The sequence below is a fragment of the Populus euphratica genome, unplaced genomic scaffold, assembly GCF_000495115.2.
Source record: "Populus euphratica unplaced genomic scaffold, PopEup_1.0 scaffold387.1, whole genome shotgun sequence".
Lineage (NCBI taxonomy): Eukaryota > Viridiplantae > Streptophyta > Magnoliopsida > Malpighiales > Salicaceae > Populus > Populus euphratica.
Window position 1 is genome coordinate 132,648 of NW_011500277.1, and position 23,622 is coordinate 156,269.

Here is a 23,622-nt window from a genome sequence, read left to right on the forward strand (position 1 = left end):
CATTGATCTACTTGTATCCATGATTGTTGGCTGGTGAGATATCCTTAACATATTTGAGAATCCCATCTAATTATTTCATAACATGTTGCATTCATCTAGAATTTTAATAAGCAAGTGAGTTTGATAAAAGGAGTTTCATATCACCATTATTAACAAGAAAAAGGGTTGATTTGTTTTAATTTAGAAGTGCAGGATTTGATTTTACTATGGCACGAAGTAGAAGGACCACAAGTATTTTCTAGCCGCATGTCCATCGTCGTGCAACTCCATTACCTTTTGGTTCTGTTTAGGACGGATTAAGTAGGACGTACAAGAAAAAGGCTTTATGGAGTTGGTGTAATCTGATTCGAAGTGGATTAAATTGAAAAATAACCAAACTTTCTCTATTCATTTATGGGAGTGTTTGACACGGGCGAGCTTATTTAAGTATTTGAAATAGTGGGTTGAAAATTAGATGTTGTTCAAAGATTTTTGTAATTTCCTTCGAAGTTATGAAGATAAATTGGTTAAGGGATTTGAAATTCTAGAGAAGTTTTTTCAGTTGACATTCTTGACTTGGGGGATACTATATATTTTCTTCCCTTCATCTGGGGTCTGAGCTGGATTTGCATAGATACATAACCTTCTGATCATCTATGTGATCATCTATGAGGAGTTTCTGTTAAAGGATTTTGAAGAAAACTTGAAAATCTTGGAAGGTTTTTGTTGAGATATTAAAGTACAGATTGAAGATATTTAGCTGCTGAAAGAGGGTGTTGAAGTAGTGATTAAACTCCTAGTACTTCTGGTAAGTTATCTGAATAGATATTTTGTTGTTTGTTGTGTATCTTCTCTTGCTCCTCAAATTTTGGTGACATCTATATGCCCTTGGTGCTCTCTCTCTCTTCTGTCATTTTTACTCCGAAGAGATTTGAACTCGAAACCTCTTGTATAATAGAGCAATATGGATAACAGAATTTGAAGAACATGCATGCATACATAATCTTTCTTGAAACTTTTTTTATTCTTGAGAAGAAATTGTTGATCTTGTTGCTCCCTACGTGCGGTTCCTGTGTTCAGATTCAGTAGGTTAAAAAATGTTCTTGAACTTGCAAAGAAGTTGCTTCTGTAAAATTTGTACACACGTTTTAATGGAGAAGAAGATATCTTTCTCCTCCATTCACACTTGAAGCTAAAGTATTGCCCATTTTGTATTTAATCTTTTCTTTTCCTTTAGAGAGGTTTATTATTTAACCATGAAAATTAAAGTTAAACCACCTTCTTCTCTTAATCATCTCTTGTTGATCAGGTTCCTGTTTAAGTATTGAGAATTTGTATGATGGGTTTTAGTTTTTCTGTTTAAAACTTGTTTGATGGGTGAGGTCAGTCCATTCTTGGTGTGGTTCAAAAGCACCATTAGCATTAGCAGAAGGTTAGGTGGAAAATCATGGCTGCTTCAATTTTGGTCAAAGCAATTTTACATGAGCATTTGTTTACTAATTCCTACTTGTTTGACAGGTTGAAAATGGGCTCCACAGATGCGACACAGTCGGTTGTTTCCTTAATTTTCTTGGTCATTTTAGGCTCAAATCTCATTGCAGGGCAAACATTCTCTTCAAATTCTTCTAAGCCTGGTAAGACCTGATAATTTCATTGAATAAGGTTTTGAAACTTGAAGTGGGCTTTAATCCAAGAATTCAAACTAGCCCTTTTCGTTTGTTGGGAAAACTAATTAGCCCTTAAGGTAATGATTGATTTCTTGGTATGTTTCTTGTTTTATCAGATACATATGTTCGTGATGTAAACAATGTGTCACAACCTATGATACGGTCAGATGATACTGTGAGGTTGGATCCACTTGAAAATTTCAAGAAATATAAAGGAGGATATGATATCAAAAACAAACATTATTGGAGTGTAATTCCCTTTCACTCTCTCTTTAAATAGATATTAATTATAGAAAATCATGAACCCATGTAGAAAATCAGTTTTGCCACCCAAATTTTAGCTTTTATTGATGTAATCCCAGAAGATTTTCTTTAGTCTTGTAGCATGGTATGGTCCTAATGATTTAGTTATTTCTGAAATTTTCGTAAAAGCTAAAATCACAGAGAAATAACATGTTGTATTTTCTGCAGTCAACCATATTTACAGGAATTTATGGATATGTCGTTGGGGTAATCTGGCTTCTGGGTGGCATAGCATATGGAGGCTTTCTGCTTGCAACTGCTTTCTGCTGTAAAACTAGAAGGTATGGACAGCTGAAGAAAAGATTACCTTGCCATAAGCAACGTTACCTCTGGCCTATTCTGTTGGCTATATTTTTCACTGTCCTAGCAATGTAAGTCCCGCCACATTTGCATTCCAAATCCAAATAATATAAATGCTGCAACAGTTTGTGACAAGTGAAACACTACCTGCAGAACTGCATCTGGGCTAGTTCTTGGAGGGAATGCGAAGTTCAATTCACGAGCTAAAAATGTGGCGGACATCATCATTGACACGGCGAATGACGCATGGAAAACCATGCACAACACAACAGGAGTAATGAAAGACATGAAAGAGAATTTAGGAGCATCTAAACAAGGGGCTGCCGCTCGGGCATCTACCTTCCTTACCACCACATCAGCGAAACTTGATGCTGAAGCTGCTGATATACAAAGGCGAGCTCGGAAGAATAGGCACTTGATAGATAAGGGTCTCAAGATAGTGTAAGGTTATCTATCCAATGCAAATTATGTATATCCATGTCCATTTGAGCATGTCTAAAAGATGGCTATGATACTTGCTGCAGTTATATAGTAACCACAGTGACAATTTCCTTGAACGTGGCCGCACTAATTGCTCTTTCAGGTATTTCTCCCTATGTGTCCAACTCCATAGCCCTACCACACTTGGAATTTAGTTGGTCAATACAACTTTTGAACCATGTAAAACCAGAATTGGACAGGAAAAGTTCCAAGTGCTGGCAATTTATTATTATTTATCACTTTCTTCATCATTATGATCAAGTTGAATATATTTCTTATTTTGTGTTTGAATTCATTCTATTGCAGCCTGTGGAACTCTGAGGTTACAGCGACCACTTTACATGTAAGTAAAAATAAACAACGCTTACATAGCCGAACTAGAACATTTCCTAAAAGAGGGAATTGATTGTCATATACATTTTCTTATGATTTTTCTCTAGCAGATTAATTGTTGTGTGTTGGATCCTGACTGTTCTATGCTGGTTGTTCTTTGGGCTGCATTTCTTCTTAGAAAAGTAAGTCCAAGTTCTTTCCATTGCTTCAATTTCTCAATACCAACTAATTGAGGGAACATGAACATTTTTCTGCAGCTTTTCAACAGATTCATGTGCAGCTCTCAGAAACTTCCAACAGAATCCTTACAACAACAGCTTGAGTTCAATCCTTCCCTGCGATCAATTGCTCTCAGCAAAAGCAGTGTTATTTGATGTCAGTCGAGGGATCTACAAACTTGTTAATCAGGTTGACTCGCAGGACATTATCTCCGAGTTGCAATTTGTTTTTCTCCCCGATTGAACCTTATCGTTTTATCATGTGATTTATATCATACCTTTCTTCTGCTGAAACAATTCAGGTGAATGCAAACTTATCAACCATGCAAGGAGTACCTTATACAGTTTGCAATCCCTTCTCAGCACCACCTGAATACCAATACCAGCCTGATAAGTGCCCTGCTAACACAATCCGAATCGGTGAGATCCCACAGGTATGTCAAAGCGAAGATCAAAAAGTTTTTGTAACCCCAAATATATTCTCTGTTCATGTTCACTAAATGAAGTTCTATTCCACTCTCCACAGGTATTGAAGGTATTTACTTGTTCCAGTTTCGACAATGGAACATGTGCCAACGGACAATTCATATCGCCTAACTATTATAGAACAGTTGGGGCATACAGCACATCCATTCAGAGCCTACTAACTGTGTACCCTGAGATGGAAAATCTAGTACAGTGTAAAGCGGTGAAGGATGCGTTTTCTGAGATCCTTTTGTACCATTGCAAACCATTGAAAAGATACGTTCGAATGGTGTGGGCATCAATGGTGTTTCTCTCATTAGTCATGGTATTTCTGGTTCTGATATGGACAATGCTGGCTCAACATGAGCAAGAGCACCACTCTTTAGACGGTTCTGTGAAGCCACGTTTGCCATCTGTCGCAAAGGAATTGGAAACTGGAACCAAAGATAGCTCAGAACATACTGTTTCAGTCTAGGAAGTAGCAACATTTTATCTAGGATACTACATTAAATTCTGGAAGATCAATGGTGCAAGCCAACTTTCAAGAACACAAGATCAAGAATTCATGGTACGATATTGCTAGGTAGATTAGATGCATACCAACAAAGAAAATTAGTGCAGAATTCATGGTACTTCAAATTTGAAGGCCTACTGGTTTTTTCACTTCTTTGATTGATTATCAGACCCCAAATCTGGGGCACAGATTTGAAAACTTGATGTACATCCAATTTAATGTATTAAAAACACTACCTTAATATAATCAAACATAAGCAACATATTTATCAATAACAAAAATTCGATTCTTGTATTGAATCTCTTTCAATCAACCATTGTTTAGAAGTCAATGGATGCTTCTTCTTTTTTTTCCAATTAGTAGTTGCTTCAAAGTTGATGTGTTGTAAAATACATGCGTATTTCATTGGTTGACACATACATACATAGGTATGTATGTATGTATCAATATTGGTATGTATTTATGTATCAACCAGTTGATGTGTTGTAAAATAAATGTGTATTTCATTGGTTGATACATATATATATTGTTGTTCCGACTTATCCGAAGTATCACTTCATAAAAAAAATTACTTAGATTGTGTTCTAATAATGCTCTAAAAAAACCACTAATACAAATGTAATGTAATAAATATGTATTCAGTTAAGGAGAAAGAGGTAAAATACATATATAGAAAATAAATATATTTTCAAAATTATCTTGGTCAAGAAATATGCCCCTTGTATTTCATTGTTTCTAATCAAATACTATATTGGAATTAACTTGATCAAGTTTTAACTAGATTTAAAAAGAGTAAATTAGATTAAATCAAGTTATTTTTCTGTTTTGATTGTATAAATATCAAAATTGATTTAAATAAATAAATTTAAGATTAAATTTAATAACCAAGTTTAATAAATATAAATGATTAGGTTCCGCAGTTACCAAAAAACTAATTCCTACCGTTTTTATTGTCTCAAAACACAGAATACTATTTCATTATAATAGTATCATGATTTTTTCCCCTTAGTTATTTTATCTTTTTTCTTGACTTTAAAGGTAGAATGGTACATAAATGTAATTGGATTTTTAAATGCACAATAAAATTATTAAAGTAACACTTTAATAAAATAATTCAATGTCTTCTACCTAAGGTCATTTTTATATTTTTAAATTTATAAAACAATTGAATTAATCCATTACCCTTACAATTTGAATTTTTTAGCCTTAGCTTTAGAAGCTTAATTGTAATTTCACCATAATTTGTTTATTAATATTGTTTAGTTCTAAAGTTATTTTTCTGTGTTTACACCAAAAAAACAAAAAAATACATGCGTCGGCCACCACATTGTCTTCTGACTACACGTGGGAGTGGCTCTGGTTGTTGTAACCATAATACTGCAATATTATTTAATTCATTTTAATGTCCTCTTTCTCTATAAGTGGCGTTATAGTGGTTCGTCACGATTTAACCTAAAATTGCTTTTTGTTTTTTTTCATTAAATTGCATCATTCTTGGGTTTTTTCTATCAAATTTTATCATTATTCTTTATGTTGTTTTTATAAGGTTTTTTATTAATACTTTTCTACTATAATATTTTAAAAAATAAAAAGGAATAGAAAAAGGCAACAAAGCCCTTGAAGGCTTAGAAGTGAGTAAAATGAATAAGGGGTATTGTAGTAATTAAACAAAGAGTTGATAAATATAAATAGAAAAGAAAATAGAAGAAGAGAGCTGTGTTTTTTAGAACAAACCATGAGAGAGAAGGGAGAAGTAAGAAGAAGAAGAAGAGAAAAGAGGGGAAGAGAAGGGAAAAGGAAGAGATTGGAAGAAAATAAGTTTAAAGGTAAGATTTAGGTTGTTAAATATATAAATGTGTTCTTTGAACTTTAAATTTTTGTTTTGATAAATATTAGGGTTTTGAAAACTTATATTTTTAGTTAATTGATGAATTAATTTGAATGTTATAGGGTTGATTGTTATGGGTAATTGATTAATTAGTTGATTTTGAAAGACTATAGGTAAAGATGATGATGTTGAGTTATGATTTTGTTTGAATGGTGAAATTGTGTTAGAAATCAGGGGATAATAGTAGGTAACTGTGAAAATTCTGGGTTTGAGGTTGAAGATGATGAAAATTCAATTTGGTCCCTTAATTTATGAAAATTACAGTTTAGTCCCTAAACTTAAGGAAAAATATAATTTAACCCCTAATTGTATTTTGAGATTCTGGACATTGTTATTATGAGGTTAAGGATAATGAATCCCAGTTTGATAATTGATTTGGAATATTTTCAGTTTGGTCCCTAAATTTTGAGAATTTACATTTTAGTACCTAAACTTTAAAAAAATTACAGTTTGGTCCCTGGTTCGTTCTAAACATAATTAAGGATGGTTTATGTGTGAAATTTCAGTATAGTTATATATTTACAGTTTGGTCCAGTTTTGGTAAAATTACGATTTGGTCCCTGTTTTGGATAATTGTCGTTTTAGTCTCTAAACCTAGAAGAGTAAACCTGGTTTATTTTATACATTGGGATATTTTTTGAGTTTTGTTTTAGTATATTTCATATATTATTGTGGATTCTCCTAACGATTCTCAATAGGATTTTCGGGTCTTTCATCTAGTTCTATATTTTTTGAATGAGTGAGATAATCTTTAATATGCATATAATATAAATAAATATGCATGTTGATTATATGATGAGTATGATTAGTTAATCTCTTGAATATTTATATTTATATATTTTGTTTTATTTTTCGAGTACTCATCTATTCTTGAATTTACACTCGTATTCTGTCGAGCTAAATTCTATTTGATATGACATATGTTTCTTTGATGATTATATAAATATCTATTATGTCTTGATATAGGACTTGTCAGTAACTCCATACTAATAAAGAGTAGTTAACCTATATGCACATAGTATTCTGTATACCTAGCTGGTGAGAGAGGCATCAGTCTGTGACGACTGATCATCCCACAGTGGTCACCTTCGGGTGTTATCTGGTCACTTTCAGGTGTCATCTGATCTCTGACATGCATTCCACTACGTTATGATAATATGTTTAGTATGTATATGTATATGTATATCAAGATAAATCATCTAATAAACTATTAATATGAAAAATATCTAAAAAGTATATTAAATATTATTCTCTCACTGAGTTGATTGAATTCACCCCTCATTCTTAATATTATTTCAGGTTCTTAGTTTCTTATAGTAGTTGGATTTTGTTGAGTGTTCCTGCTTCTTCAGTTTTGGATCGGTATGCCTTACTTATTATTCAAGGTTGTTTTTATTCGATATTTTAGATACTCCACTATTACCTTGTTTTAATTAAATTTGGATTTTGAAAATGTAATGAGTATTATGAATTATTATTTTTATTTTAATTACTGATGAAGCATTTTGAACTATCATTTGATTTCATCAGCTTTGAGTAATATAACATTTCTGTAGATTATGAAATGCTGTATATTTTTTGAATATCTTATTCTTTTGATATGTCTGTTTGAGGTTTAGCATAGGTGGGGTGTCCTTTCGACACTGCTCCTGCGTTGCCGGTCATGGATCCAGGATTCAGGTCGTGACATCTATCAACCTCATTCTTTGAAATTAAATTGGTTAAAAAATATGTTTTTTGATTGAATATTAGTAAAACAATTCACGAGATATAACTTTTAAATATTAAATATTAGACTTGGTTTAAGAGGTTTGCCCCGTTTTTTTTTCTTTTCTAAATTGATATTATCTTATTTTTCATCCTTTTTTTAATTTTTTTTGTTATTTTTTTGTTTAATTTTATTTTTCAACTTTTTTTTCTTATTTTTTTGAGTTTGATTTTATTAGGTTAGCTCTCAATAATTGTTTTTTATTTCACCCCCATAATTTTTTAATCTATAAATAATCAATCATATTACAAATTATTTTTAATTTCATCTCCTATGATTTCTCAATCTTTCAAGTTTGCTTCTAATTCTTTTAATTGTATTTTTTTGGTGAGAAATGTTTGTTTTATTTTATCCTTGTTTTTTTTTCCTTTTACAAGTTTTTATTATTAATAGTTTTTCTAACAACTTTATCATTTAAAATTAAATTGGATAACATTTAAGTTTCTTAATTGAACTCAAGTATATAATTTAAAAAGTTGTAATTTTTTAAATTGGATTAGATTTAAAAATTTCGCTTAATCCACATGTTATTTTTACTTGTTTTTCTTTTAATTATATTAATATTGAGTTGTTTAATAATAATAGATTTAAGTATGGTTTATTTTTTGATTTATTTACCGCTGTTTTAAAATAATATATATTGCCAATTTAATTGGCTTGGAACAGAGAAGAGAATGGAATGAATTGGTTCTGAATGGAGGAACTGAATTAGTAAATGTAGGTGACTTGTGATGCTAGTTTTTGTAGCTTTAGTTTTATGTGGGAATCTGCGCCACTCTATATTATCTTGAATCCGCGCCCATGCTTTATACCTTGAATGGAATAAATAAATATTTTATTTTTTGAATGATTTTAATATTTTTTTTTCCACAATGATTAGATTTAATTGACTTATTTTTTTGCTGGCCCCGTCGTGTTAGTTTTAGCTCTTTTGAGAGATGCTTGGGAAGAATATTTATGAAGAAAGAAAAAGCATTTTATCATCTTGTTTAACTTCCTCATTAGATACGAAAGTCAATTGCCAATTCTGATGCGGTGGAGATGCCGTTTGAAAAGCCAATTCTATTATGGCGATGTGTTCACTCTTGTATGGTATCTAGAAAATTAGGAAACAAAGAAGACAATAATTTCTTGTTTTTTTTAATGTGGAAATTAAGAGATAATGAGAGTTGACACCTGATATTTTGATTATTAATAACCTTAAATGATATCAGAGATCGGGCATAGAGACCAACTATATAAATAAAAGATATTAATATCTTAAATACACTCTACTTAAAATAAATTATATTGTTTAATTATCCGATTAAACTAGTTGTCTAATTATTAGACAGTCTAAGGTTAAGGTTGAAAACAAGTTTTCTTCAATAAAAAAGTCCTTACCGTAAAAATACAATTATTGTGATGTTAATAAAAACAAAACTACATTTTTAATATTAGAACGTCTTAAGTACAAGTTTATATTTCTAAATATTAAAAGAAAAAAAATATTTTATTTGATATTTTTAAAATATTAACTTAGTTTTTATAACTTTAATGAGCTGATTTTTTTGTTTAGATTTTTTAAGTATAAAAAATACTTTTTTTCTAAAAAATATAAAAAATATTTTTTAACTTAAAAATATTTTTTAAGTATAAAAAATATTTTAATAAAAATAAAATACTTTTTTTTGTTTAGATTTTTTAAGTATAAAAAAATAATATATTTTAATATTAAATTTAAAAGATTAGTTAATGCTTCCGTGAGGGAGTACAACAATTTTTCAAATGGTATTTGAAATTGTTTTTTTGTGCTTCCTAAAAATGCAGTTAACATGAAAAGGATCGAATTGATTTTTTTAGTATTTTTAAATAATTTTAATACATTAATATTAAAAATAAATAAATAATTATTTTAATAGATATTTTTAAATAAAAATTTAGTTTAAAAAATATTTCATATAACAACTCCAAACAGATGATTAAAGCCACCCGCATTGCAGGTTGGAATGAAACGGAGGGTGAAACATAACGAATCAGTGTAAACGTACGCGGGATAACCAAGTGGTCGATAAAGCAGAGCAGGACATCGCGTAAGGGCGCCCCGCCTATTTATCCTGTTTCCTTCAAAAATCCCCTTTAGTAAATTAGATTATAATTCATATAAGTTAAATCGATAGTAAATACACTTACCTTCTTGGTATTGTTCTCATGAGGGAGGGTTGGTAAGAGCAGCATCCCCATACAGGGAGAGAGAGGCTGCAACAAGAACGAGGCCGGCTGCTCCTTGGGATCATATACAACAGATATAGTCGTCCGATCATCGATCTCTCCAAGGTTAGCCCTGGCTTCCTAGTTTATATATATATATAGAGAGAGAGAGAGAGAGCGCTTAGACCGAAGAGAAGGTCAGCTGGATTTTGCTCATGCAAAATGCTGATGCTGGTAACTCGGTTCATTCTACTCGGTGACTTGCACATTCTAATTAAAAACCAGACCAAATCTAGTTCTGTTCTGTATTAAAAAGCTAGCTTCAGTACCCGGACCTTAATTTACAGGGAACGCGTTAGGACTTGTTGAGAGGACAAAAAACTACATGAACTGGACAAATAACCAACGATCCTTCTAAAATATTTTTGTTTGTATTCTAGTTTTGGCAAGTTTTGATCCATACTTTCATGCTTCACCTTTCTTTTTTGTATTTCAGACTATAATTTTTTTTTCTTAATGAAGAATTAAGAAAGGACGACGGGATTTAAAAGTTTAGAAATGATGCGAAGTGCAGGCAAGGGCAGAGCAAGAAAAAAAATTTGAGGAGGAACAAATTAAAAGAATCATTTTAAAAAAATTTGTTTTATTAAAATATGTATTAAATGAGTACCAAAAGAGGGGCTGGGAAAATTTTCCTTGCAGGGGCCGGGACCCCTGCCAGCGCCAGCCCACCCCCTGCCTCCGCCGCTGAGTGCAGGTATCGAGAATATTCACTTGGACAAGAATGAAAAGGAGTAATTATCACATTTTATACAAAAAATTTATACTCTTTTCTTGTAGGGTCGATCTTAAGATTTACATGTTGGCATAAAGTGCCTTGATATTGTGATATAAAAAAGAAATTGCTATATTATTTTTGTTAAAATATATCTCAAAAGTGCCTTATTCTGAAAAAAATTAACACTCAATATTGAACCATACTCCTGCCATTCATTCTTGGTTTTGTTTTATTACCGATCCAGAATGGGAAAGGGTAAATTTACTGCAAGTGCTTCAAGCATGAAGAATGATGTTGAAAGGGGAAGGGCATCAAATTATGGAGGACGACAAGGTAAGTGCTTCAAACATTGACGAGAAAACTTTAAAGGCTAGCGCATCAAATATGAAAATGGCTAGGGACTTGGACGAAGGATATTATGAGATTGACAACAAAGGATGGGAACTTCGAAATGTTTGGCTTGATCTGGAAGGATTAAGGGAGTTGCCCCCTCAAAAGGACCGGGCTGATGAATGTTGTATCTTCAGGGTTCCCAACTCACTTCGAGACAGAAATCCAGAAGCCTACACTCCACAGCTGATTTCAATAGGTCCTTTTCACCACAATGATGAAAGACTAGAGACCATGGAAACGCTGAAAAGAAGATATCAAGGAGAGTTCCTTAAAAGGAATGACATGGATGAGAAGAACTTTATGGATTTTCTAAGAAGCATTCATAAAAAAGAAGAGAGTATCCGACTCTGTTATTCAGAGAGCTTCAGGATCCACACAGAACGTTTTGTAAAGATGATCGTGCTGGATGCTGTCTTCATCATTGAGTTTTTGAAGGATTCATATGATGATGACTTTCCTCAAAATCTTGATACCAGGATGATATCTTGCATAGGAGAAGACTTGATGCTGCTTGAAAACCAACTACCTTTCTCCGTTATCGACTCTATATATAGCGAGTTTTATCACCCTCGCCAAGATGACATTTCTTTTCTTGATCTTGCCACCCGTCATTTTGGAAAGTACCAACTTGCACGAAAGCCAGAAACCACACCGCCGACAGAAGCACGGCATTTCACTGATTTACTAATGAATTTTATGTTGAAAGGAGCCCTCGAGCGAGAAAATCGCTCTAACCCTATCAAGCTGAAATATAGCGCCGTCACGCTTCGCAAAGCAGGAGTGAAGTTTCAGGCCACCGAAGACAAGTGTTTGATCAACGTACAGTTCGAGAAAGGAGTGTTGAAGATACCACTCTTGGAAGTTGATGATTCCTTGGAACGTCTTGTACGAAATGTCATGGCCTGGGAGCAGTGCTACAAACCGAGTGAAGCTTACATCAGCAACTACTTTAAGTTTATGGACCATCTTATTGACAGGGCAGAAGACGTGGCTTTGCTAGCTGAAGAGGGAATTATTAAGAACTGGGTTGGTGACGACGCCGCAGTTTCAAAGTTGATGAACAACCTTAGCCAACGTTGTGAAAAAACTTCTTATTATAGTGATATCTGTCAAACGATGAATGCCTACTATGAGAACCCCTGGAACCGTAGAAAGGCAACCTTGAAACTCGTATATTTCAGCAATCTTTGGAGAGGTACAGGAACTGTTGCTGCAGCTTTCCTTCTAATCCTCACTTTGATACAGACTATAACTTCCCTGAAATCGTCATTCTAGGATTAAATCTTCTTTAGTTTTATTAATCCTCCGCAATAATTGATGGGTTTGTTATTGTTGTATTCCTTAGAAATTGTTGTTTTAATTTTAGTTCAAAGCTTGCGTAGCTCTAAATGTAGCTATTTCTTGTTGTATTGTCCTGAAACTGATTCTGTTCTTGTTCCCTGTGTGATGTCCTTTCCTCTCAAAGCTCTTTTTCTGATTAAATAAAGCTGAAGAATGCATGATCTCAATTTTCACTTGATCATGGCGACTGTGAAGCCTTAAATCCAAAAACTAGTCGAATTATGCCTAGTAAATACCACAAGTCAATATCGGCATTTCCAGGTTCATAAGCTATCTACCTCACAACCAGGATTTCCTGAAGAACTTCCATCATTGTCAATTTCATTGCATCCTGCGGAGGACCTGACCATGAAACCGAACAAGTTTTCTAATGAACAACTAGGTTCGCACCCCTCTTTTGCAACCAAAGAAAAAAAAAACATACTGTGGTTTCTCTGGGTCAATCTTGTTGCTCTCCATGACAAGCATTTTGATCCGCGATTCCTTGACGCCATGCTCATTCATCAACCACAGCTCAAAACTGTCGTCGTCGTCAAGACCACAAGAATAGATGGAGTTTTCATAAACTCTAATTTCTATATCCCAGCAATAGTTAATATCCAGAGAGTGAGAATGATCTAAATTTCTCGTTTCCAAGATCAAATGCACATATTACAGTAGTGTAATCAATGTTAATGGTTTCATAACGATCAACTAACATCCATAAATGAACATGGCAAAAGAAGGCCAACAATCTGGGTAGCCATGACAGCCGAGGACTTCTCCAGGTGCCAGTCTCGATTATGAACACCTTAGCAGGAATTCAGAAGAATCTACTGACTCATAAACTCTAATAACCTTATCAATTTATGTGGTTAATTTATACACGATCCATGTGCCTCTATAAATTTATTTGTACCTCTATAATATAAAGTTTCCAAAAATTTCAATGTCTCCCTAAACTAATAATAAAACCCCAATCCCTTTTGAGAGCCGAATGCCTCTCATCTCTACCGTAGGCGTCGAAGAAGAATAACAATAATAATAATAAAAAAAGCCCCCAAAAAAGAAGAAAAAAACATGAATGGAGTTTTAAACAACCCGTATTTTGAATTATTTTAAAAAAAAAAGGTTTTCAATTTTTTTAGATATTATTACACATTGAAGATTCAAGATAATTTTTTTAAAAAATATATATTTAAAAGATCAGATTTTCCTTTTTGTTAGTTACCATGTGTTTGATATTAATATGTAAAATGCTTTTTAAAAGTGTTTTTGATCTAAAATTGCATTAAAATAATTTTTTAAAATTTTTACATCAAAATCATTAAAAATCACTAAAAAAAATATCAATTTAATGTTTTTATCAGTTAAACATACTTTTAAAACACATCAAAACAAAAATAAAAATAAATAGCTTTTTAAATTTTTTAAATCTGTAAGTTAACATTTAGTTATTATCCTAAGTCAAAAGAGATAGAGGAGACCATATAAAAAAAATAAAGATAAAATTGTGTTTTATAGTGATGTATAAAATAAATTTATTATCTTTATATTTTGTTTGGTTATGGTAGATAAGATAAAATAAAATGTAAAAAAAATTATTTTACCTTGTCAAATATATTATTATTTGTTTTACTTTAGTTTATATTAAGTATTAGAATTAATAATATTATAATAGCAATAGCTATAAAATCAGAACTGACTTAATAAAATAACTTGAGGTTTGGACTAGTTCGAGTTTAAAAAAAATAATAAAAAAAGGATGAATTTGGTTAATTAAAAACCTAGGTAAGAAATCTATTGACTTTAAAAAAAAATAGACAAAAGAAGATTGCATTGATATTTTTTTAAAAGAATTAGATAAGTCGATTTGATTTTCTCGATCTATAACCTCAATTTTGTCTTGGATTGACTTCCAAGTTAAATTTAAAATTTATGATAATAATTATTATTTTTATTTATACATTGACTTGAGTCAACCTATATTGACTCTCCTAATCCATAACCTAGATCTTGTCTTTGTTAATCTCAAATCTATTTTTAAAATTATAATAATAATAATGTTTATCTTTACATTGATCTAGATCAGTGTAGTGCTGATTCTCCCGATTTATAATTTAAACTTTATTTTAGTCAATCTCTGAATCAATTTTTAAAATTATTATAATAATAATTTTTATTTTTATATTAACTAGAGTATCTAAACTTTGCCCCAAATCAATACTCCAATTGAATTTTAAAATTATAATAATAGTTATTTTTATTCTTTTATATTTTAATTAAATAATTTTAAAATAAAAAATTTCTTACAATAATATTTTAAAAATAAAAAAATATTATTTTTAAAGACTTATCTTCTCTTTACCTTCTAATCTAAAAATATATAAATTCATTTAAAAATTATCTTAAAATAAAATTTTTTATACCCTTATATCTTTGACCAAGCATATTTATATGTTAACTTTTGTCCCTGCAAAATAATCAAACGTTACCAAAGGTTATCATTGGAAAAGCATGAACATTGTTAAATATGGAAAAGCAAAACATCACATGCGTCACACGTGACAAATAAACAAAAGAAAACAAGCCATGGCCAGAGCAGACTAGTGGCAAGTAGGAACACCGAAAATGGAGAAACAGAGAGAGGGGATAGAGGAGCTGCTAAAATTCACTCTTGAGTCCCACATTAACCAAACCCTAGAAATCAATCTAGGACTCTCCAAAGACTTCTGCATTAACCTCCTCGAAGAAGACCCAAATGACATGTTATGTCACTCCACACCAACACCAACAGGTAATAAAAACCATATAAGAAAATTTTTTTCAAGTTAAAAATTTAATTTTTATGCTAAAATGCTCAAATGGTCTGCAGATTCTTTTGATGGGGTTGCTCTATATCCGTTGTATAAACGTTTAGCTTCAGCTTTGTATCGATCTGTAAAGTCTGGTGCTGTATGTAGAACTTATGAGAAGATGGTGTTTGGTGATAAAGATAGCAACTTGAAGCAGAAAGAAGAGAATTGGGATCAGTTAATTAAAGAGAAGGGACTTGAATTGATAAATGTAAGCTTTTGTTGGAGGTTGTTGAGTATCTTTAATTAATATTGTTTGGTGATTAAAGGGTTTTTTTTTCTTCCTCTTGATCAGGTTTTGGAGGGTATATCTTGTGAAATTCATGTTCAAGAACCTTACTTTTCACTCTTGAAAGGTATTATTTTTGTTTCTTTGATATGGGGTTTTTCCATGTTTTTGGCTTTTAATTTTTTTTTTTTTTGGATTGTCTGTTGTTTATGTGGTTCAAGATATGTTCTTTAGTAATCTGGGGTTGTGTGTATAGATGGGAGGAAAAAAATCGAAGGAAGGTGTGCTACTGGTGATTACTTAAGGTAGATGATTTGCCATATGGTTTAAGTACACCATCATGAATATTTGCAAGTTAATGATTGTGCAATCTTTAAAGAACTCTGTGCCAGAAAGTGGGTGAATGTCTGTTGTAGTAGCTTATATCTGACTTGTTTTGCTGCTGTTAGAATTGAGCCGGGTGATTTGATTCTCGTTAACAAAATTGTGGTACTTAAAGTGGAGGTGAGACCACATTTGTAAGTTGAATTCATTCATATATATTTCCAGTCTGGCCTATAAAACAATTTTATCTATTTCCAGGATGTTCGCAGATATGCTTCATTTTCGAAGATGTTGCAAGCTGAGAGTCTCAAGAAAGTCCTTCCTGGAGTTAAAACTGTTGAAGAAGGTAAACCTAGTTTTGTGTTGATGTTTAGTCTTTGCTGTCAAAATGATGTTCTTAGTTGAGGCATTGCAATGATGAGTTGCTAGAATTAAGTTGTCATGCCTCTTAAGTATAAGTAATGCTGGGAGTTAATTAAACTCCAAGACTTTATTTGACTTGTTAAGTATGGGGGTAGGGTTTCTTTTATTTGTGCATAACAGTTAATTGGGTTGTAAACTTCTAAAGTGTTCTGGTTTGCATTTCTGGAAGAATCTTTACAATACACTCTTTGCTCCAAGTAATCTTTTAAATTGTTTGCATTGTTTGGAATGAGAGATGTATTGAAACTTGCAATTGCTTTCTTGAATTTATAAGGTCTGAATTGTATAACAGTTATGCTTTGATGGCAAGCCAGGTGTCCAGATTTATAGGAAGTTTTATACAGAAGAAAAGGAAATGTCTAATGGTGTCCTCGCAATCTGTGTTTCAAAACTGGCTGCCCAGCCATACCTTTCTTTGGCTAGCATACTGTTTGTGAGTTTTTCCTGAACTCTTGTGATTCCTATGTTTTATTGCGTGAGACTTAAGCCTGATTTTTATATTGCAGATCATCAGGATATGTATGTGACATAATATATACCATGCCCATCATGTTTAGAAATAGTCATAGATGTCCTGTAAAATTACACCGAGAGCCAAAAGTTCTGATTATTTTGGTGTCTCTAATTCAGGGATTAAGTTATGGAGGTGTTCAGAGGCTACTGGGGCTTGCAGATACTAGTGGAACAGTTTCTAATGCCCTACCTCCACCAAGATCAATGCTTCTCTCGTCCTTCATTTTCCCCTATAATCCAAATGTAAAATTATGGCTTGTTATGAATTGTTTCATGCTTTATGTTATCTCCAAAGGTGTTCTTTTAGCTCTTTCTGGACCCTTTTCTATAAGAAACTGAATTGCATTCAATTGGTCTGTTCAAATTTTGGATTCAATAAAGATCTTAGTAGAGAAACCTCATAACTTAAGCCACATATCCATTAAAATGCAAACAACAACTATTCTAGGAAGAGTAGAAAGGTAATCATCTACCTTGTTTTTTCCTTAATATTTTGAGATGTTAATCTATTTATCATCTTCCACATGAATCTATTTATCTTCCAATTTAGCATCTGTGAGAGAATTATCAGTATAAAGGGTACAATTTCTTGGTTGATGGACTTAGAATTCATGTTGCCTTGAGACATCTCAAGCAGTGGCAGCCCAGAACTTATTCATTTTTTTTTTTCATTCTCTATGGACACTTCCTACTTTTTTCTCCTTTTTGTCAAAGTGTCAAGGAAGCACGCTGTCTTCTAGGTTCATTATGCTTAAACAAGTTCATGTATGCCAATTTTAGAATTTTCTCAAGCTTGATTTTGTAAGTATTTTGTGCTTCATGATTCTGAATTTTTTCTTGATTGGCTTGAGATCAAAGGTAGTGCCTTGACTCATGGAGCAAGGGCCTTGGCAAAGCATGCTGAAAGGAGCAGAGACAGATATTGGGGTATTCTTGGTGGAAGTGGTGAGTGCCTTTTAGGATTTCACTCCTTGAACCAGAATTCTCATGTTATTGTTGTGGACAGAAGTCATTTGTGCGTTAATCTTTTGCATGTTGTTCTTTTCCGTTGCATTTTAGGATTAACATGTGTTTTCTTACATCAGTGAGGTGTTCTCCTCCCTTCTTCTTTTTAGCCACTCAACAGTTACCACTAGCCACTTACTCTCACAAGATTGTTATTCACTTCTAGAACTGTCAGCGCCACAAACATCACCTGCTAGCACTTCACAATCAGGACAACATTTTTTAAATCTAAAACTTGACCTACAGAACTCACAGTAATCTATGGAAAATTCCATGGAGAGTCTCCTGACTATTTAAACTCTGTCCAAACCCCTCTCTCCTATGATCCTACCTCTGGTTAGCATCAATCAATGAAAACCTTAGCTCACAGCATGATTCCCTTCCCCAAATTCTGCCACAGATGCTTCTTAACAGGAGCAACAGTCATCAATAATATCATTATTAATTGCCATCACTTATTATTATAAGAAAATGGATATGTTTCACGAGTTACATGGTTGTGCAGGGATATGGTCCTTTGTTTGTTAAGGCATTGAGTGTCACATGAGCAGAAAGGGTTTATCTTTTATTGGCCTTACTATCATATCCCTGGTTACTAACTGATATATTGTAGATTCTACAAAAAATAGGCTTGCAATGAATGTCATCAGTCGCTTAATAGCTTCTTGTTGCTGGTCAAACATTCATGTTGTTCCACAACATGGGGCTGTTTTTGAGATAAGGGTGGCTGATGGTTATGGAGCACGTTGGTCTAAGGATGGAACTAAGGTATATATATGCTATTGTAGTGTTCCTTGTAACTTCGTGTCTACATGCATGAATGGATAACAGGCTAGAAAACAAAACAAAGACGTGTTCAGGTGAATCAGGATCGGCTCAGGCTTAAAATATGCAGATGTTGCAAGCAAAACACAAAAGTTATGCTATTTGAGGCCTTCTTTTCTTGTGGATAAAAGAACATGTTGATATAGAGAGAAGAAATTACAAGAAAAACCTGGAGAAGACAACCAAAAAGTAGAAAATGAGGGCACCAAAGGCAATGTATAAGAGCACTGAAATCACATTTAGACCCTACTCTATGCTATGTTGTTCTCTGCATAGAACTTGGTATCCTGTTGTTTGCCCCTAAACTGAGTGCGTGTAATGATGGATTCCTAATGAAATTGACTGATCAGCGAAACCAATCGAATTATCAGAGTAGCTTCTTGTGAGATCTGTGTGGTTTTTACAAGTTGTATCTCAGTACCTGTCTTGGAAGTACCTTCAACTGTAACATCCTAGCCAAAGAGCTGGTAGCTCAAGTGGCACCATGACCCCCCCTCCCGCCCCCTAGAGGTCTCAGGTTTGAACCTCTTCTTTGTAACCAAAAAGAAAAAAGAATAAAACACTATAGCATGCTAGATTTATCAGTTAGGACAATGCTTACCATTCATCTGCAACTCTTCATAGAATTGTTTCTCCAAGGAACTATCTGGCAAAAAATCTGGTTTTGTTTGCATCAAAGGATTCAAGAGTGTGGATTTTATCAAGTTATTTTTATTGTTCTCAAACTGACTACTCGACAGTGCCTACATATCATTTCAAAAGCGCTTTCCATCTGATAATGGTAATCCTTTGAGCTAAAAATTAAAAAAAGAAAAAAGACATTCAAAGAAATCAGTTGCTTTGACTCTGTCCATTCACTGACAAACAGTAAGGCTGGCAGTTCCAATCTCTAGATATGATGGCACAGCCAACCATTCCCTTCTCTCTCAACCTTTTTACTAGCTTTGCTAGTCGTTGCTTTACGAAAGCATGCATATAAATAACTGTTTCTTTTAGTGCTAAAACCTGTTATTGGATTGTAAGTACTGTCCTCGGAAATATTTTGTTTTAACAATGTGAATTCAATTGGCTTTTTGCTTACCTGTTGACTCTGACCCTGTTTTCACTGCCCAAGATATCACTTACTCATTGTTTTTGTGTCATTTAAGTTCATAGGATTTCTTGAACCATACATCGAAGATGGTCACTCAAGAGGATGGAAGCATTAGCTTGCGTGAGGAGGCATGTATACTGGCTTGGACAAACTTTCTCAAAGTATTGATGCACCCTACCCCTACCCTCTCTTTCCTTTTATGTCATTTCAGTTAATAGGATTTCTCGAACCACAAATGGATGGTGGTAACTTAAAAGGAATGAAACCATAATTTGTGTGGGGACATTCCTATTGGTGTCTTTGATCTATAAAAATGCCATCATGATGGTCCATCTTATGACACTGACTGGGACTTTAATAATTGAGGTCATTTATTTTTATTGACGTTCAATCTCTGCTTCTTAATTGAAAACTTGAATCCACATTATTCTTGAGCTTGGCTGGTAAGCGGCAATAATCGTGGTGGAACTAGCATTGGTTGGGTGGTGTCCATGCAGATATCTTGATCATGTCTTATGGGAAGTATATTGGAGGTTTACAATCATTCCTTAAATAAGTGGTTATCTCCTGCTAGTATGTCTTGCCTCATACACACCCATTCTTTGCTTATGTGACAAAAGTACTAACATTATGGCTGAGAAGCAGCCTACAGAAAATATACAGTTTGTGTGGCATGTATCAGTACAGGTTGTTCAGGCAACTTGAAATAATATTGAAAATGTTGATTGGTGATGATGATAAGAGTAAATATTGCATTTCTTGGCTGCCATCATGATAGATTTCATGTGGTTTTCCTTGCGACAAGATTTGCATCAATATAAATAACAAGGCAGTAACAGAGCAAGGGCTGGCACTGTCGGCAAGTGCTTGTGCATATTACAACTGTTAAATGAGCCATCATCCTCAGCCCCGCCATTCATTAACATTTAGTGGGTGTAGTTATCTTGTGGACAATTGATGTTAACATTTTTAAGGATTCTCAAAAGCATGCAACATACACTGGCTAAAGACAATCCTTGTTTCCCCTCATTTTGTTACTTCTCTATTATTATCTGAATGGTCATGCTGTTTGGCTTTATTGCTTTATGTACCTCTTGATTTATAAAGTTCTATTGTCAATCTATTTGCTCCATGTGTCTCCTCTTCTAGCACATGTCACTCAATTTCTCTTAAACACGGTTAGTGTTGTAGTTTCACCGATTTCCTTTTGCAAGAGGTTGATGTGGTTAGCTCTCATCGTGTTTATGAAGGTTGTTGGCCCTTGTCTAAAACTAAAGGCTCATAGATTTCTGAAAGGTACAGAATAATGAGAGTTGTATGGAAAAGATTTCTAACACAAAGACAGGGGCTTTCATTGATCTGACACTGATGTTATCTGTTTTGCCAGAGGCATCTTTTAGGTGTTTCCGGTAGTATATTGTGAGTCTCTCCCGTATCATTGTTGATATTGAAGCAAATTACTGTTTGCTTTACCAATCTGTAAACTAAAGCAAAGCATCAAATTACAACTCTGGAAATAATTTGATGCATGCTAACTTGGGATCGACTGCTTTGAGGTGGCCATTTCTCTTGTAGTGAGATAACCTAGGGAAACCCCTTATCTTCCATTTTTTCTTATTCTGCACTATCGTAGCCTCAATCGGTTGTTTTCTTTCGGTTCAACATGAGGTCTGATGAGTCCTAGGCAATACAATGAGGTGGCTTCCTCCTAAAATCCCAAGCCTCTCCATGTTTTCTAGGATCTAACGTGAAACGTTCTAGTGAAAAACCAGAGTCTTTACCAACTAGGCATTTTCCCAAGGAATGTAGCCTTCGTAATGGAAAACTCACGAAATGGTGAAGAAAACAATTAAAATCTATGTACAAAATCATGGGTTTTGTGTAAAATTGATGAGTTGATGGAGCCAAGTAACATCTGCCTTCCAAAATCCTACTTGTCCTACTATACAAGCTAGAAGAACATGTCATGGTGGCTCATCAATTTTCCCATCTAACATCGTAATCAATATTATTAAACTCAACATTTACTCTCCAATAAAACCTTCATATCATCATCAACTTTATCCGCCAAGATTTCGTTCCTCGAAAAGCACTCGAAGAAGATAACTAAATAGTATTGAACGTAAGCTTAGCACTGAATCGTTGGAGAAATCATCCTGCCCTCATGCCTGTGTTTGGGCTGATATGAGACTCTACTCTACGAAGGTTCCCTCAAGTATTTGTTGTCTTCTTTTGACTTTTGAGGACTTCTTTCCCATTTTTCCACTGTTTTTTCTTTTTAATTATCTAAAGAAAGATATTGTGCTCTTTTCCCTTTACTTTTTTTTTTCTTTTTTCAGCTAGACAAGAGTAATACCCCTCTACAAATTCATACATATACAGAGTTGATCTTTGTAGATAAGCAATAAAAAATTATATATTTTGATTATATATAGTCTCTTTAAAAAAAAAAAAAAGTTAGAAGAGATAAGATTGATAAATTAATTGGCAATAATACATCTATGAAACATAAACTTGTTATTTAAATTCATCAAGATTTCATTTTATAATTCTCGTAGGCCAGCCAGCTTTAACCTTAAAAATAAACACTTCATTTCTACACGTACAGTTATATCATTTCATGCTCTATTTTTTTTAATACATCATCAAGATATTATCGAATCAATTTATATATCAATCTTCTCTATCATAATCTTATAACAATATCACTGTCAAAATTTTAATTGAAGTCTTTTTTTTTTTAATCATAAAATTGAAGTCTCGTTGTTTTCTCTATTCCATGTAAATTATACATGTATGTATGAGCTTGGATGTGATGTATGAGAAACACATGCAGACAATGTGGGCTACAAAATCATGGGCCACCATACATACCATGTTATTTTAAGAGAGGAAAGAAAATAAAAATAAAAGAAAAGGCCATATTATTTCAAGAGAGGAAAGAAAATAAAATAAAAATTTGAAGCAAAGACATACAATTTCTCCAATGATTGGGTTGAGAAACAGGAACCTTATCCTTGTCTTCTTCTCTAATCATTAGCATGGAATAATCTTCTTTAGATACCATTTAATTTTGGTTCTATCCACCTTTAAACCCTTAATTTGTATCTTCATTAATGGATTCTTAATAGAAAAACCAGCAATATATATGCTTGTTTTGTTTTGTTTTCTAATGAAATTTATATTATTACCTCAAGGCAGAAAAGATGGATGTAATTAAAATAAAAAAGATATATCATCATGTGTCTTTTCTTTCTTTCTCTTTTATATATATATATATATATATATATATATATATATATTATGTTTTAATACATTAACTAAATGCAACCAAAATAATTCTTTAAATACATGATTTGTTTATATTTTAAATATTAAAGAATAATATAAATTATATCTTGAGATTTTATCTAATAGTTTAATCTATTGGGTTGAAATAATTTTTGTATATGGTATCAAAACTTTGATAACTATGTATTTATGAATTCAAATTTTACCACCTTCATTTATTTAATAAAAATCAAGTGTAAAGTAATATAAATTTGTGTAAATTTTAAGCGTAAATAGCTTTTACTTGAAAAAATATATTAAAAAATAAAAATATATATCTTAGAATCTTAATTAATAATTTAAACTATTAAATTAAAAAAAATATAAATTATATTTTACTCGGAATATTCATATCAGTCTTCTACTTCTTGTATTTTTATTTTTTTTTGTCTATTATTTTTCTGTTTCCTTCCTTTTCCTTGGCCTTTG

At 32.7% G+C, this 23,622-nt stretch overlaps 3 protein-coding genes across 11 annotated transcripts; all 3 read left to right on the forward strand.

Annotated features, from left to right (window-relative positions):
* The first annotated feature begins 313 nt into the window (after positions 1–313).
* Positions 314–4,505, forward strand: LOC105113078 (uncharacterized). 5 transcript variants are annotated; one of them, XM_011009090.1, is made up of 11 exons: positions 314–787; positions 1,498–1,613; positions 1,763–1,896; positions 2,118–2,320; positions 2,403–2,690; positions 2,774–2,832; positions 3,036–3,072; positions 3,170–3,244; positions 3,320–3,470; positions 3,583–3,714; positions 3,807–4,505. In XM_011009090.1, the coding sequence occupies exons 2-11, from the start codon at positions 1,505–1,507 to the stop codon at positions 4,218–4,220; spliced, it is 1,602 nt and encodes a 533-aa protein (XP_011007392.1). In that variant the 5' UTR covers positions 314–787; positions 1,498–1,504; the 3' UTR covers positions 4,221–4,505. The 5 variants fall into 5 exon arrangements, with proteins under 5 accessions (XP_011007392.1, XP_011007391.1, XP_011007393.1 ...); XM_011009089.1 differs by lacking the exon at positions 314–787 and adding an exon at positions 880–1,411; XM_011009091.1 differs by lacking the exon at positions 314–787 and adding an exon at positions 880–1,176.
* Positions 4,506–10,101: 5,596 nt separating this feature from the next.
* LOC105113080 (UPF0481 protein At3g47200-like) lies at positions 10,102–12,716 on the forward strand. Its single transcript, XM_011009097.1, has 2 exons — positions 10,102–10,231; positions 11,128–12,716. Exon 2 carries the CDS (start codon positions 11,172–11,174, stop codon positions 12,549–12,551), a length of 1,380 nt encoding a protein of 459 aa, XP_011007399.1. The 5' UTR covers positions 10,102–10,231; positions 11,128–11,171; the 3' UTR covers positions 12,552–12,716.
* A 2,455-nt stretch (positions 12,717–15,171) lies between these two features.
* LOC105113079 (RNA-binding ASCH domain protein) lies at positions 15,172–20,247 on the forward strand. 5 transcript variants are annotated; one of them, XM_011009092.1, is made up of 11 exons: positions 15,172–15,393; positions 15,472–15,662; positions 15,747–15,807; positions 15,937–15,985; positions 16,130–16,184; positions 16,263–16,350; positions 16,742–16,860; positions 17,058–17,183; positions 17,792–17,885; positions 18,559–18,713; positions 19,919–20,247. In XM_011009092.1, the coding sequence occupies exons 1-11, from the start codon at positions 15,228–15,230 to the stop codon at positions 19,976–19,978; spliced, it is 1,164 nt and encodes a 387-aa protein (XP_011007394.1). In that variant the 5' UTR covers positions 15,172–15,227; the 3' UTR covers positions 19,979–20,247. The 5 variants fall into 5 exon arrangements, 4 of the variants coding, with proteins under 4 accessions (XP_011007394.1, XP_011007395.1, XP_011007396.1 ...); XM_011009093.1 differs by lacking the exon at positions 18,559–18,713 and having other exon boundaries at positions 19,926–20,247; XM_011009094.1 differs by lacking the exon at positions 18,559–18,713 and having other exon boundaries at positions 19,919–20,018.
* The last annotated feature ends 3,375 nt before the right edge of the window (positions 20,248–23,622 follow it).